The sequence below is a fragment of the Camelus bactrianus genome, chromosome 34, assembly GCF_048773025.1.
Source record: "Camelus bactrianus isolate YW-2024 breed Bactrian camel chromosome 34, ASM4877302v1, whole genome shotgun sequence".
Classification (NCBI taxonomy): domain Eukaryota; kingdom Metazoa; phylum Chordata; class Mammalia; order Artiodactyla; family Camelidae; genus Camelus; species Camelus bactrianus.
In genome coordinates, this window is record NC_133572.1 from 5876335 (window position 1) to 5890893 (window position 14559).

At 42.7% G+C, this 14559-nt stretch overlaps 1 protein-coding gene across 2 annotated transcripts in view; it reads left to right on the top strand.

Annotated features, from left to right (window-relative positions):
- Positions 1–14559, top strand: part of A2ML1 (alpha-2-macroglobulin like 1) — a 33099-nt gene that overhangs the window by 3125 nt on the left and 15415 nt on the right. For both annotated transcript variants that reach the window (XM_045510200.2, XM_074357527.1), the window contains exons 5-20: positions 2322–2342; positions 3063–3222; positions 3481–3565; positions 4058–4184; positions 4647–4761; positions 5096–5205; positions 6213–6380; positions 7618–7845; positions 9372–9432; positions 9686–9831; positions 10286–10435; positions 10849–11043; positions 12351–12444; positions 12842–12956; positions 13561–13789; positions 13958–14084. In XM_045510200.2, the coding sequence (XP_045366156.2) occupies positions 2322–2342; positions 3063–3222; positions 3481–3565; positions 4058–4184; positions 4647–4761; positions 5096–5205; positions 6213–6380; positions 7618–7845; positions 9372–9432; positions 9686–9831; positions 10286–10435; positions 10849–11043; positions 12351–12444; positions 12842–12956; positions 13561–13789; positions 13958–14084 (2131 nt within the window). The remainder of the gene's footprint in view (positions 1–2321; positions 2343–3062; positions 3223–3480; positions 3566–4057; positions 4185–4646; positions 4762–5095; positions 5206–6212; positions 6381–7617; positions 7846–9371; positions 9433–9685; positions 9832–10285; positions 10436–10848; positions 11044–12350; positions 12445–12841; positions 12957–13560; positions 13790–13957; positions 14085–14559) is intronic.

A 14559-nucleotide genomic window follows, 5' to 3' on the forward strand; every position in this document is an offset into this window, starting at 1 on the left:
AGCTGATTCTTTCTAGCCTGGTTGCTACAGCCATTTATTCAGAAACCTCAGGCAGCTTCCAGTTGGAAATGCTGTTTTCCTGGTTGAACACTTTCTTCCTTCCAGAGACTACTTCTGCCTGACTGATGCCCAAACCTGCTTCTTGACTCCCTGTGTGAGAAAAGTGCTATGTCATTCGAGGAAGTGGCTTTTTTCTGGAATTTATAGCAATCCACAGTTATCTCAGTGATAGTCGCCTCTTATTGTGTATATAGCCCGGTTTGTGCAAGTTTTATCCTCCCTTAATCTTGAAGGGGGACAGAATATGCCACATAAAATAAGCCTCTTTGGCAGGTAGATTATTTTGAGCTGAAGACAATCAAGATCCAGCAGACTTAGGAAAAACTTTTACCTCTTTTTTTTTTTTTAATCCAGGACCTCATGCATGCCAAGCCTGCCCTCTCTATCATTGCGCTCTACCCTCCTGCCTTTACCTCTTTCTTAAATGCCTCAAAGAATGTAGTTGCAGGTCAGGGTGGGAGATGGGGCTGGCCCAGAAAGAAAGCTATTGCCAGAGATAATTTTTTTTCTCATTTTATTGAGATATAATGGACATGCAGAACTGTGTACATTTAAGGTGTACAACATAATGATTTGACTTACGTACATCATGGAATGATTATCACAATAAGTTTAGCGAACAGATATCATCTTATATAGACACAAAATTAAAGAAATAGAAAACAATTATTTTCCTGGTGATGAGAACTCTCAGGATTTACTCTCTTAATGACTTTCCTATATAACGTACAGCGGTGTTAATTATATTTATCATGTTGTACATTTCATCCCTAGTACTTATTTATCTTATGATTGGAAATTTGTACCTTTTGACTGCCTTCATCCGATCCCCTGTCCCCCATCCCCTGACTCAGCAACAAAAAATCTGATCTGTTTCTATGAGCTTGTTTTTGAATTATAATTGACCTGCAGTGCTATGTTAGGACCTGCTATATCACATAATGATTTGATATTTCTGTACATTTCAAACTGATCCTCTGCCCAATTTTTAATCGGTTTGCTTTTGTTTCCCTTACCTGAGGAGACATTTCCAAAAACTATTACTAAGACCAATGTCAAAGAATTAAAAAGACTATCTTAAATAATCATATTATTATCACACCTAAGAAAATTAACAATAGTTATTTAGTATCATTTAATATTCAGTTCTAAGTTTTCCAAATAACTGAGTTTTTTTTCAAACTAGGATCTGATCAAATTCATGCATTACATTTGATAGTTAACATTTAAAATTTTTCTCTTAATCTAAACTAATCCCCTTTATTTTTTCATTTAGATTGATTTTTTGTTTGCTTGTTTTGAGAAACAGAGAGAGAGAGAGAAAGGGAGATAGAGGGATCAGGCAAGATAACTTGTAGAATGTCCCCATTCTGGAATATGATATTGACCTTTGAGGAAGCCTAGTTGTTGTCTTAGAGAATATTCTATATTCCTGATTTGTCTGATTATTTCTTTACTATGTAACAGAACTTGTTCCTTTATCTTCTGCAAGTAGCTCTGAAGTCTTAATTAGATTTATGCTAAACATATTTGGAAAAAACACTTGGTTAAAAAATATACATAATGCTGTGATCTTTAAGAGGCGCATAATATCAGGTTGATCCATTATTAGTGATAATAAATTTGATTACTTGGTTAAGGTGGTGCCAGTCTAATTCTTCCAGTGGAAGAGATGTGTCCCTTTTTTGAAATTAGCAAGTAATTTGGGGGTGACACTTTGACACCTAGTAATGACCCAGTTCAATTAAACTTAATGGTTTTAACATCCATTTGCTTGAGGAAATGATACATGATTCTTTGGTGGAGCTCTTTTGAACAGATTTTTTTTTAAGGAATTGTTTTTGCCAATGTTTGAAAGTGAGGTTCCTGCCCACTGGCATTCAAATAACAGAGGAGGAGGCTGAGAGATAGTTGGCCCCCAGGAAGAGGTTTAAACACTGGGGAGCCTCAGATGTTAACATCTTCTTTTAGGGCCTGTTGTGAAGAGCTCCGTCACAGAGCTCTGAGGGATGCCAAGGGTCTGAAGTCCCATTTCTTCAGATCTTCTGGAGACTAGCAATCCCTTTAGGAAATCTCTTCTTTCTCCTCCCCCAGCCAACAAGCCTTTGCCCCACTGTTACTCTTACCAGGGCACAAAAGAGCCATTTAGAAAGAAGAAATGGGCAACAGAGGCAGAGCCCTTTGTGAACTTGTTGCTTTCAGCAAGCTAATCCTTATTGCTAGTTCTGCTTTAACCCATGTTTTCTGGTTTTCCTTTTCAGTACTCCACGGTGGAACTGCAAGTAAGTAGAAGTTTCGTGTTCTTTTCTGACATTTGTGGAGAACATGATTGTTGCTAAACCTTGAAGCTAGAAACAACTCTGAGATCTTGGCCCAGAGACTGAGACTCTGCACCAGCACCAATTCCCCACAGTTCCACCTAAGCCGTCCTGTTCTCTTGCCTCTGCCCACCCCTCCTCTCAATGTTCAACGTCTGTAGATAAGGACACCAACCTCTACTGTGATGAACTTTCCTGCTCTGATTCCTGTAACTTCTCTGTGCTGTGTCAGTCCAATGAGGCTTGACTCTGTACTCCTCTTAGTCCTTGGTAATGGCTACTGTCTTAGACGCCCAACCATTGCCTATGAAGAGATTCCCTGTGAGAAGTGCTGAGAAGGCAAGAATTCCCCATGGCATCCTCTCCATTTTTCTGTAGAATTTTATCATTCAGGTATGTGGCAATCAGTCCCCTCAGTGTGGCCCCTCTTAAGGGACCAAGAATAAACACTCTTTGTAAAGGACATCCTAAAGCCCACTTTCTGAAGCTGGATAACATGTTAAAGGGCTCAGTCTGATAATTCAAACCCACAAGAATCCCTTTCTTCCTGGACACAGACTGTGGGGGTCATGAACAATGGGTGGGTTTCTTTACCTGCTTTTTGCTTCCCTACCTGCTTTCTGTGGTGCACAATGGGAATCAAAGAGGCAGGCACGTCATAAGGTTTCTTTTTACTGGACACAGGATCCAAACAGCAATAGGATTGCCCAGTGGCTGAATGTGGCGCCCAAGCAAGGCATTGTAGACCTGTCCTTCCAGCTGGCACCAGAGGCGACGCTGGGCACCTACACAGTGGCAGTGGTCGAGGGCAATACCTTTGGCACCTTCAGTGTGGAAGAATATGGTAGGTGGGAGAATTGGTACGTCCAAGAGTTACACATAATCTTATCTCAAAACCAGCAAAGGTAAAGTAAAATCTACTACAGAGAGGGATTATTTATTCATTTAGTGCTAAATAACTTCAGGGGCATTTTACCTTAATAAAGCTCCCTTAATTAATTTAATTAATACAATGATTGCTGTTTCACACCCCTCTGTTCACTACCTGTATGGTCAAGCCCTCTTCCTACTCATTTTCCATTTCTCTTTCCGCTCTTTCCAGTGCTGCCTAAATTTAAAGTGGAAGTGGTGGAACCCAAACAGTTGTCAGTGATGGACAACTCTTTCTCAGTGAAAATTTGTTGTAGGTACGAATAAAGTTCTGGGTCTGGTGAGGATTAAAGCTATATTGAGAGATGTGGTGAGGCAGTGTTATGGGGAGAGGGATTATAGAAGTAGAGGTTATATTTGGGATGTTTTCTGTGGTCCAGAGTCATGAGTTCTCTAGGAACACATTTTCTAATTGTATTTCTGTTCTTACTTTCTTTCCACTGCTCTCTCAGTCAGCATTATTAATTTACTGTCTACTTTGGGCAGAACACAATATTGAATCTCATAAAGAAATAGGAAAAAGAAGGACACTATTTCTGTCCTTTGAATGGTACTTACTGTGTAACTGCAGTCCTCTAAGCTTTGGGTAAAGCAGGGAGGTGAATGAGCACAGGAGAAGGGTAGGGTGATCGGAGAGCACTTGCAGAGGTGGGAATGTGGGAAAGAAGGGAAAGTGGTGTTTTGGGGGAGGAAGGTTGGATCATAAGTGGAATTGTGCAATTCTGACCCCTCATGCTTTTCTGGGTTAGGTACACCTACGGAAAGCCCATGTTAGGGGCAGTGCATGTGTCAGTGTGTCAAAAGGCGTATAATTTTGGGTTTCGAGAGCCAGAATGGGAACGGCTACCTGATAGATGCAAGAATGTCTCTGGACAGGTGAGTCAATGGGATGTAGAAAAGGAACCTTGTTCCTATGTCCTAAAGAGTTAGTAAATAAGACCAATATAGGAAAAGTAATAAAAAGCCCAAAGGAGAAAGCAATTCACATGATTATTATCCCAGTTCCAAAGTCTTTTTTTTTTTTTTTTTAATCCTAAACAGATAAGGTCTTTTAGAATCTGCCTTGGAATCAAGAAATTAATCTAAACCCTTGGGAGATACTGTTTTCCTGTTCTGCATTTGGTTCTTTTCTCCTTCTCGTATCTTGGAGCTTTGGGGTTGTTTCATGATTATCGATGTGTGGGTGTATACTTTATGTTACACGATAGTTTTTCCATCTTAAAGAGGGAGAAACTAAAGTACAGAGATAAGAAATTATTTCCTTCTACAGGACATCATGAAATAGATGCAGAGATTAAGTTATTCATCCTCTCTCTCTCTCTCTGATTGCTTCACTAGACTGACAAAGCAGGATGCTTCTCATCTTCCGTGGACATGTCCACCTTCAACCTTACTGGGTATTTTTACAGCAACAACATCAATATTGTGGCCACTGTGGTGGAGGAAGGGACAGGTATGTGGGCCGCTCCTTGGTTCATTAAGAGGAGAGAAAGGAAAAGCGCCGTTCCAGAAACAGACCTACTCAGGGACCTCAAGACCCACCCTCATCAGTGTCTGGAAGAGAATTTGTTCCTATTCACAGTCAAAGGGAAATGCCAGATTCCAACCTGCCATCCACTCCCTATTTCCCCAGAAGTTTGGGGAGGAAGAGTTAATTTGGATCTTTGGCCAGAAATATGTTCAGCTTTATACTTCCAGTGGCATCATCGTTTCATGGATTTTATGTTAAATGTGAAAATGAGGATGTCAGGGATTTAATTTGTCATACATCTGGGTTTCCCCTGCAGGAGTGGAGGCCAATACTACTCAGGATATCTACATTTCTTCACAAATGGGATCAATGACCTTTGAAGACACTGATAATTTTTATTACCCCAACTTCCCCTTCAGTGGGAAGGTATGTTGAAACTTGTCTCTGCATAGACAAAAGAATGCTTAAACATCCACTCTTGCCTCCTTCCTGTACACATATATTACCTAACGTAGCATTGTTCTAAGTACTTTATGTGTATTCACTTGTTCAATCTTTGCTGCAGTCCTGAGTTAGATACTGTTACTGGCCTCATTTTACAGATGAGGAGGCTGAGGCACAGAGAGATTAAGTGATTTTCTCAAGGATATTCAGCTCCTAAGTGATCAAACCCAGGCAACCTGCCTCGAGGGCATATGCTCGTAATTCCTTACACTTTGTTGCCCTAAATCTCACCTGAGATGTGCTTTGCATATAGATGTGATTTCAGTGCTCTTCCTAATACCAGGGGCTCATATTCTCATGTTTAAATCTGTGAATTTTAGAGCTGCAAGGTGTCTGGAGAGATCATCTAGTCTAAGTGTCTGCATCTAGGCAAGGTTAATATCAAAGGTCTCACGACAGAGAGCCATTTATAGCTCCTTTAGCATTGTTTTTAGAGATTTGAAAATTGGTAATGTCTTCTTTCTGATACCTAGCAATCTACTCCTTTTTCCTCACGTCCCAGTTTGTCTTTCTTCACATCCCAAACAACTGGTGAACGTAGTAATGTTCTCCATATTTAGATCCATTTATTCCTCAGTCGTCTTTTCTCCAGACCAAGAGTAGATCCAGACTTTCTTACAGCCTAAGGATCAGACACTTTAGGAGTGCAAGGGGACTCACTGTAGGGAAATGAAAGCAAAGGAATGTGCAGAGCCTTGGGGAAGGGGTGTATGCAGATGAAGGGCCCTAAGGCTTCATAAGCTACATGGCAAATCTCCTTCTGCTCCAGGCCAAGCTACTGCTGTTTGTTTCTCAGTTCCTTATAGATGCTACTTTCCAACCCTTGAATCATGTTTACCTTTTTCTGGACTCTTTCCTGAAATATATTCTTAGATTTTCGAACCTACTCCAAACCCAACTCTAATGCCCTAATGACCTTCACCCCTCAGATAAGAGTCAGGGGCCACAGTGGTTCCCTCCTCAAGCATCATTCAGTGTTTCTGGTGATTCATGGCATAAATGGAACCATCAACCAGGTCCTAACTACTGACAATGATGGCCTCGCTCTCTTCAAGCTGGATACGGTTAACTGGAATGGGAGATACATTTCTCTGGAGGTAAGCACTTGGAGGTCCAGCTTTCCAGCCAGGAAGACTTCCCTGAAGGAAAACTTAAAAATTTTCCTTTTTTTCCACCCCCTTCTCCCCCCAGTAATTCTGTCTCCCTCACTCACCAGTCTTGTTCCCCAGCTGACAAAAAGTTTTTTTGGTCCCATTTTTAATACCAATTAAATAAATGACCCTTCAGATAGAAACTGTTTCTACTAATTCATTTTATAACTTATCTCCATCTTTATCTGATTCTTTGTGAAATCAGGTTAGGGAGGGAAAAATGGTTCAGAGTCATCATCTTCTTATTTTCCCCCTCTCCCTATTACTCATAAAAAATGACAAAGAAGAGACTTCTAGATTTTGCATAATGTATAAGAATGGTTACTTGTATCAGTTATCAATTGCCACACTTTGCTGCGTAACAAACAACTACAAGACTGTAGTGTTACACAGCAGGGAGCATTTATTGCTCCTGTATCTAGGATAGTCAGATAGGCAGCTCGGCTGATCTTGGTGGACTTTTCCTATATCTGTGGATCAGCGGATTATAAACTGGCCTTCCACACATCTCCTGACCCACCAAGCTAGCCCAGGTATAGTCTCATGGCAGCAATGAGATGCAACAACAAAAGGGCTTTTCCAAGCCTCTACTTATCTCGCTGACTTGTATTCCCCAGACAAGTCAGACGATGGGTCCCCAGTTAGACTCCAAGGGTGCTGTGAGATTACATGGTAAAGGACATTGCTACAGAGAGGGGTGAAGAACTGGAGCCTTTAATGCAATAATTCAGCTCCATTACTTACACAAATACATACTCTTTGTGCTGTGGCTAATTTACTTATTTCTGTACTCTCAGCATCACTCGATCACTCTACTTAGAAATGATTATTTTCAGTCCTACTAACCTCTATACCTAGTTTCCTTATCCATGAGATATAGCCTTTAATTTCTATATCATCTTAGTCAGATTTATTCATCCTCTGTATCAGTCTGTGAAGGTACATCAGCCACAATTTCCCATTACCTGGCAACTGTAATTCAGCCCTTATTTTACTCCCCTATGTACCGAAATGCTGCTGCATGTAACCACTGATATGGACTTCTCAAACACCATTGGTAGGACCTCTTGTGAGATAGCTACAGGCCATTCTTAGGCAGTGCAGATTTGAGAACCATGACAAGTCCACGGGGTGATATCGTTGGGATACATGCTAAAGGCCTTTTTTTTTCTCTTTTTCTCAGGGCAGGTTCCAGCTGGAAGAGTTGGAGTATAATCCAAAACAAGTGCCTCGTTACTACCACAATGCCTACCTGTACCTGCACCCCTTCCACAACACAACTCGCAGCTTCCTTGGCATCCGCCGGCTGAATGGTGTCCTGAAGTGTGGCCAGCCCCAGGAAGTGCTGGTGGATTACTCCATTGATCCAGCTGACTTGGACCCTGACCAGGAAATCATCTTCTCCTACTATGTGAGACTGGGGAGTGAGGACTGGTGAGAGTGTGTCATGAGGGAAAGAGAATGAGGACAGTGACCAGAGAGGGTGAACAGACAGTCAAGACAGAGATGTAATGCAAGCCACATAGATAATTTCTAAATTTTTAGGAGCCACATTAAAGAAAAAATTAAAAGAACAGGGAAAACTAATTTTTAAAATATATTTTATCTAACCCCATATATCCCACATATGATCTTTTCCACATGAAATCAACATAAAAATCATTAATAGATTACCTTGTTTGTTTCAGGTGCATTTCAAATCTTTGAAACTTAAAGTATGTATTTTATACTTAAAACAGTTTGGACTAGTCACATTTCAAGGGCTCCAGTCGTCACATGTGCCCAGTGTGTAGGTATAAAGGATGGGGGAATTAGGGAATAAAGAGATTTTGAACAGGAGTCTGGAGAAATTGTGTGGGGAAATAAAATGAGGTGAGAACGTGTTGCTGACCAGGGAGGAGGGGAGCTGGGTGGACAGGTGGGAGGGGGGAAGAGGAGGGGATGGGGACGCAGAATAAATTTCATTCTGTGTTTCCTTGGTCAATATCTTAAAATAGATGATATAGGGTTAAAAATGAGCATTGATAGCAGGTCTGCTGGGGAAATAAAATCACAACTGGATGCCTGAATGAAATGTATAAAGACAAGCAGTTTTACTGGTCACCTTGATGATGGTGAGGGAGTGGACTCACGAGAACCTTGGGGTTTGATGGTCCAGAGTCTCTTTATTCCCTTATCATCTTCTTAAAGTCTCTGAGTCATTCCAGTGTCTTCATCAAGCTAAAACAATCACCCTGACACAGAATGAGGTGGGAAATAATGAGGCAGAGGGATAATACCAGCACTGTCTTCAGGACAGACGTGTGGGAAGGCCCGGGAGAAAGGTGGAGTTGGGGCTGATCAGTGTGGAAGGTAGTCTGAAGAACTGGCCTTGCAGCCCTTGACTGGAGCCTGAAACGACAGCCTGCTTAGAAACAATGTCACTGAATTTGGCTTCAAGTGGAAGTGATCAAGAAAGGAGAGTCAAAAAGGGAGATTTTTCCTCCAGAGAGTCAAGCATCAGAAGGACTCAAGACAGTTCAGGGTGCACTCATTTCCACTGAATTTTGAATTGAGTGATAATTTTTTTTAAAAAGGTTGAAAGGATGGGTATTAGTAGATTTTATGTTATAAAGACTATAAGAGAGTAAAACCTGGAGATCTTTAAGAAATGGTATCAGCCATCCATCACGGAGAATGGTTTCTCTTCTGTCTGGCCCCGAGGCTTTGTCTCCTCCCACCCACTCCCTGGTTCTCAGCAGACCTCTAACTGGAGGAAGAGTCATCAGGACTCTTGGTACCATCAGACATTTGACAAGCTGGAAGATGCTCTGTGAAGTACTGACCTGGGCTCCGGAACTGTGAAAGGAGCCTCTCTTTATGGAGAGATGCAGTGATAGGGCCAAGGCTAAACTCCCCAAACTTCTATGTTGTTGATGATTCTTCTCTCTTCCTTAGTTAATAGGGAAAGGGAGTCTGGAGATGGAGGGGCAGAAACACCTGAACTCTAAGAAGAAAGGTGAGTGTTCATGCAGCTCTTGGAAGGGCTTAAACGTTAAACTTCCAGTAAACAGTTCTTATATTAGAATCAAGAGTAGGAGCCATGAGAACAGAGCAGAGCAATAACCATAGAAGAACAGGAAAGTGAGACTGAGACGTCACCTGCCCCATGTGGCTTGCGCGGGCTCCGGGAGCAGTGCAAGCACAGGGTTGGATGCCACTGGTAGGTGAGTGTGTTCGCGCACCCCTGAACATCCCCTCTTCTCTTTCAGGACTGAAAGGCTCCTTCTCTCTCTCACTGACCTTCAGTGCCAGACTAGCCCCTGACCCTTCCCTGCTGATCTATGCCGTTTTCCCCAGTGGAGGTGTTCTAGCTGACAAAACTCGCTTCTCAGTAGAGATGTGCTTCGACAACCAGGTAAAATGGCAGTTGAGGAGGATGAAGAAGAGGTCTGGGCGTAGAGAGAGAGTTGTGTGTGCTGGGGTTGGAGATAAGGCAAGGGCGGGAAAAGAAGGAGATAATCTTGATGTTGGATATCGTGTTCTGTCTCTTCAGTATGTTTTGTTGGACTCTCCACCTCTCCTGGTTCTTTGTAAAAAGCTGTGCTGGGAAACCGTATATTCTGTGTAGCTGCCCCGGGTATTCTCTCTCTTTCTACTTTCTGTCTTTTAAACTTTCTATATTATTCTGCTGTGCTGCTCACTTTTTCTAATTGTATCACAAGACACTGGTTCTAAAGGGCGAGATTTTACCAAGAAAATCAGGATAAAGGGACTGAAGGAGTGGGCTGGGGACCATACTTAGGGCATATGGCTGGTGATTGTTTTTCCTCCTCTCCAGGCTGACCTGATTATTCTTTTCCTTTCCCCAGGTTTCGCTTGGCTTCTCACCTTCCCAGCAGCTTCCGGGAGCAGATGTGGACCTGCAGCTGCAGGCAGCTCCCGGGTCCCTGTGTGCGGTCCGGGCAGTGGATGAGAGTGTCTTGCTCCTTAGACCAGAGAGGGAGCTGAGCAACAGCTCCGTGAGTAGTCTGCTAATGTGGCAAGGGGGGGTCAACAGAGAAGCCAAACTGACTGCATGAGAATGAGAGATGGATGCGCTGGGGGCGGGAGAGACAGTCCCAGGGAAATAGGGCACCACCCCGGGGTGGCAGCAGAGCTGGTGTGCAAATGAGGGTAGAAGTGTTGACATGAGAAGGGTGTGGTTAGTATGGACGCAGAGATCAGGAAAGACGAAACTGGAGATAAAGGTGACAGAGCATGAACAAAGATGAGACAGAGGAAGGGTTATGATGGAGCACATGTAGGAAGAATTCTGGAGTAACGAAGAGAAATAACACAAAAGTAGTAAACCGTGGCACCAAAATCTGAGAGGAAGTTTCTCAATTGATTTCACTGTGTCAATATTTTCATTCCTTTTCCCCTCTTATCTCAGGTCTATAGGATGTTCCCGTTCTGGTACGGTCACTATCCCTATCAGGTGGCTGAATATGATGAGTGTCCCGAGTCTGGCCCTTGGGACTTTCCACAGCCCCTCATTGACCCAGTGCCCGAGGAGCCTCGGAGCGAGCGTTCTGTCATGTGGAGCCCTTGGTTCTCTGAAGGCACAGACGTTTTTAGTTTTTTCCAGGTAGATGTTCTTACTCATTCTGTTCTCACAGAAACAATAGTGATGGGAGGGGGAAAGAAAAGCCCGTATCTAAAAAAAATGGTGGACTCATGTGGGCACTGACAGGAGAAAATCTTGACAGAAACTCCCAGTGTGTAAGGGAGCCTCTCTTGGTCTTCATGCTTGAAGAAGTTGCCCAGTTGTGTTGGGAGACAACCCCTGTGAAAGGCCAAACACTTAGTCCTCTCTCCATGGTCTCCAAACATTGATTTCCACGGGCTCAGTCAAGAAGGGGGGAAAAAAAAAAAAAGAAAAAAAAAAAAAATGAGAGAAGGTAGACCAGAGAGCTCCTATCCTTATTATGAAAGATACCACACCTACTTTATCAGCAGACATTTGGGATGCTCGGGCCCATCTGGCCAGGAGGTCTCTGAGTCAGGAAGCGTGTCTTGTTCATCTTTGTATTCTAATGCCTGGTCCTTCATATCGTTCAGTGTATTTTTGTTGAATGGATTGAGCTGATATGGTCTCTGCTCTCAGAAAGTTCAGTCCAAATCAAATCATAAGAATATAGTGACTAATATTTGGAAGAAGCATTAAACATATTGAACAATAAAAATAAGTGGAATACTATCCTTCAGCCACAAAAAAGAATGAAATCTTGCCATTTTGCGACAACCTGGTTAGACCTGGAGGGCATTATAAGTGAAATACGTCAGACAGAAAAAGACAAATATCATATGATCTCATTTATGTGTGGAATCTAAAAACAACAACAAGAAAAAATAAGCTCATAGATACTGAGAGTAGACTGGTGATTGCCCAAGGTAGGAGGTAGAGGGCAGGTGGGAGGGTGAAGGGAGTCAAAAGTTACAAACTTCCAATTAGAAAGTAAGTAAGTCTTGAGGATGTAATGTACAGCATCATGACTATAGTTAATAATACTGTATTGTGTATTTGAAAGTTGCTAACAGAATAGATCTCAGAAGTCCTCATCAGAAAAAAAATGTTTGTAATTATATATGGTGATGGATGTTAACTAGACTTATTATAGTGATCATTTTTCAAAAGATACATATGTATCTATACATCACACACACACACACACACACACATACACACACAGAAATAAGTTTAATTGAAGGGCTTTTACAGTAGCTGGAACAGAAGTAAACCCAACTTGGTGGCTGAGTATTGATCTCACAAATAATAGGCAAAGAATGTGTTGGTCCAACCCTTTGAGGGTGAAACTTCTAGGCAGTGGCCCTCGTAGGAAGGGAGAGGACCACCTTAACACTTCATTCTTTGGTTCCTTTGCTGCCTGTCAGGACATGGGCCTGAAAGTACTGTCCAATGCCAAAATCAAGAAGCCAGTAGTCTGCAATCGTCTGCCTGAAAAATACAGCATTGCAACGGGTGGAGGTAAGCTATCTCTGTGGCTCGTGGACTCACTGAGGTATTTAGAATTGTGGGACTCTGAAAGCTTCCTCTTTGCCTCTTATTCTTGCACTGAGGCTCTAGCCTTAGAAGGATAATGGATTGTGGGTTACAGAAGCAGGCCAGTTTTCCAAGGATCTCTCTTTCTCTTTAGGGAAGGCTTTTGAAGCCCTGAAGCCCTTATCTGCTCATTCCTCGGTCAAATGTCCTTGTCTGTCACTTCCCCTGATGGCCTTGTGACCTGTGACCTCAGTGGTCCTTTCTCCTCGTCTCTGACCGGATGTTCTCTGCTTCCCTCTGAATTTCTTGCTAGCAGTTCCTCTACCTCAATTTATTGCGTAACTAAGTCTTCTGTTTTTCCCCTTATTCTTGGTCTCCTTAGGAGCGGATGGTTCTCGTCCAATGGCTTTTAAGCCAACTTCATCACTTCAGTCAGAGGATTCTCAGGTTCGCCAGTACTTCCCGGAGACTTGGCTCTGGGATCTGTTTCCTATTGGGTAAGTGATGCCTCAAAGGTGTAACAAGATTGAGTATACAGTGTGGAGTCAGCAGACAACTCAGACTCAGATCATTTCTAGCAGATCTAAGTCTCAAGCCAAGAAATTTTAATGGGAACATGAGAATGTGTTTCTTTCCCTGGATTCTTAAACAGTCACATACAGTCACTCAAAACAAATGCACACATCTCCCCATGTTCACAGTGCAGACAGTGCATTCTCACTGCAAGGCCACGCAGACGTAAAGGCCCATATCAACATTAGTTTAGTTCTTGCCCACTGCTTACCTGCTAGTTCTGACAGGCCATGAGAATGCATATTTTCACAGATTCAGAGAGCACTGGCCTCCCTTACAGATTTGTTCCACCCACACATGCTCCTCCCTTTACTCTCAGGCACCCCCCTTCTCGCATAGTTGTACATCCTCCCCTGAAGACTCATACTCTGAGATTCATGGGGGCCTCCAGTTCAGTTGCCTTTTTGCTTCCCGCCACCACACACAACAACAACAAAAAATTCACTTCTGCAGACCAGTTTATAACTTAATTCCCCAGTGCTCTTCTTCTCCGCTGTCTGCTCCACCTGGGTCCTTGTGTTCTCACAGTGACTCGGGGAAGGAGGCGGTCCCCGTCACGGTTCCTGATACCATCACCACGTGGAAGGCCATGACTTTTTGCACCTCCCAGGCCAGCGGCTTTGGTCTGTCACCCACTGTTGGACTGACTGCCTTCAAGCCATTCTTTGTTGATCTGACTCTCCCTTACTCAGTTGTGCGTGGAGAATCTTTTCGTCTGACTGCCACCATCTTCAATTACCTAAAGGACTGCATCAGGGTAAGAGCTGGGGATACAGGAAGCAGGTGTCAGTCTCTACATTGGAATCATACCGATTTTCCCTGGGAAAGAGATGGGCTGTTGGTGTCTCTCCCCCCATGTTTCCCTAAACCGCTCTGTGTTGTCTCCTTTACTTATAAACTTTTAATACTCAAATATCCTCCTCAGGTGCAGACTCACTTGGCTAAATCAGATGAGTACCAGGTGGAATCACAGACTGACTCTGGGGCCTCCAGCTGTCTCTGTGCTGATGAAGCAAAATCCTATCACTGGAATATCACAGCTATCAAACTGGGTAAGAGGAGGAACCGGTAGATGGGGAAAAACAATGCATAGAGATTGAGAACTCTATCCTTTCCTCTATTGCATTTGCTTTGCTTCCTTCTTCCTCTTCCTTTTATTTGCTTCTATCCTTCTCCCTCCTAAGTCTATATTGTAAATAAATAAGCAAATATTCTTATATATATTCTGGACTATTCTGAGTGTGAAAGGGGGTGCTTTTAATGTTTACACCAGGACGAGGGATATATTATCATGTTACTAATTGAATAGTTAGTATGGGGCAGGCACTATTCTAACTGTTCTTCATGGATTAACTCATTTGATTATCACAGTAACCCTCTGAGATGTCATTTGTTCTTGGATTAAATCCTTGCCATTCAAAATGTGGTCTTTGAATGTTTTAGTTATCTACTGCTGCTTAAAAAATTACCCTAAAGTTTAGCAGCTTAAAGGAATGAACGGTTACTATCACACAGTTTCTGTGGGTC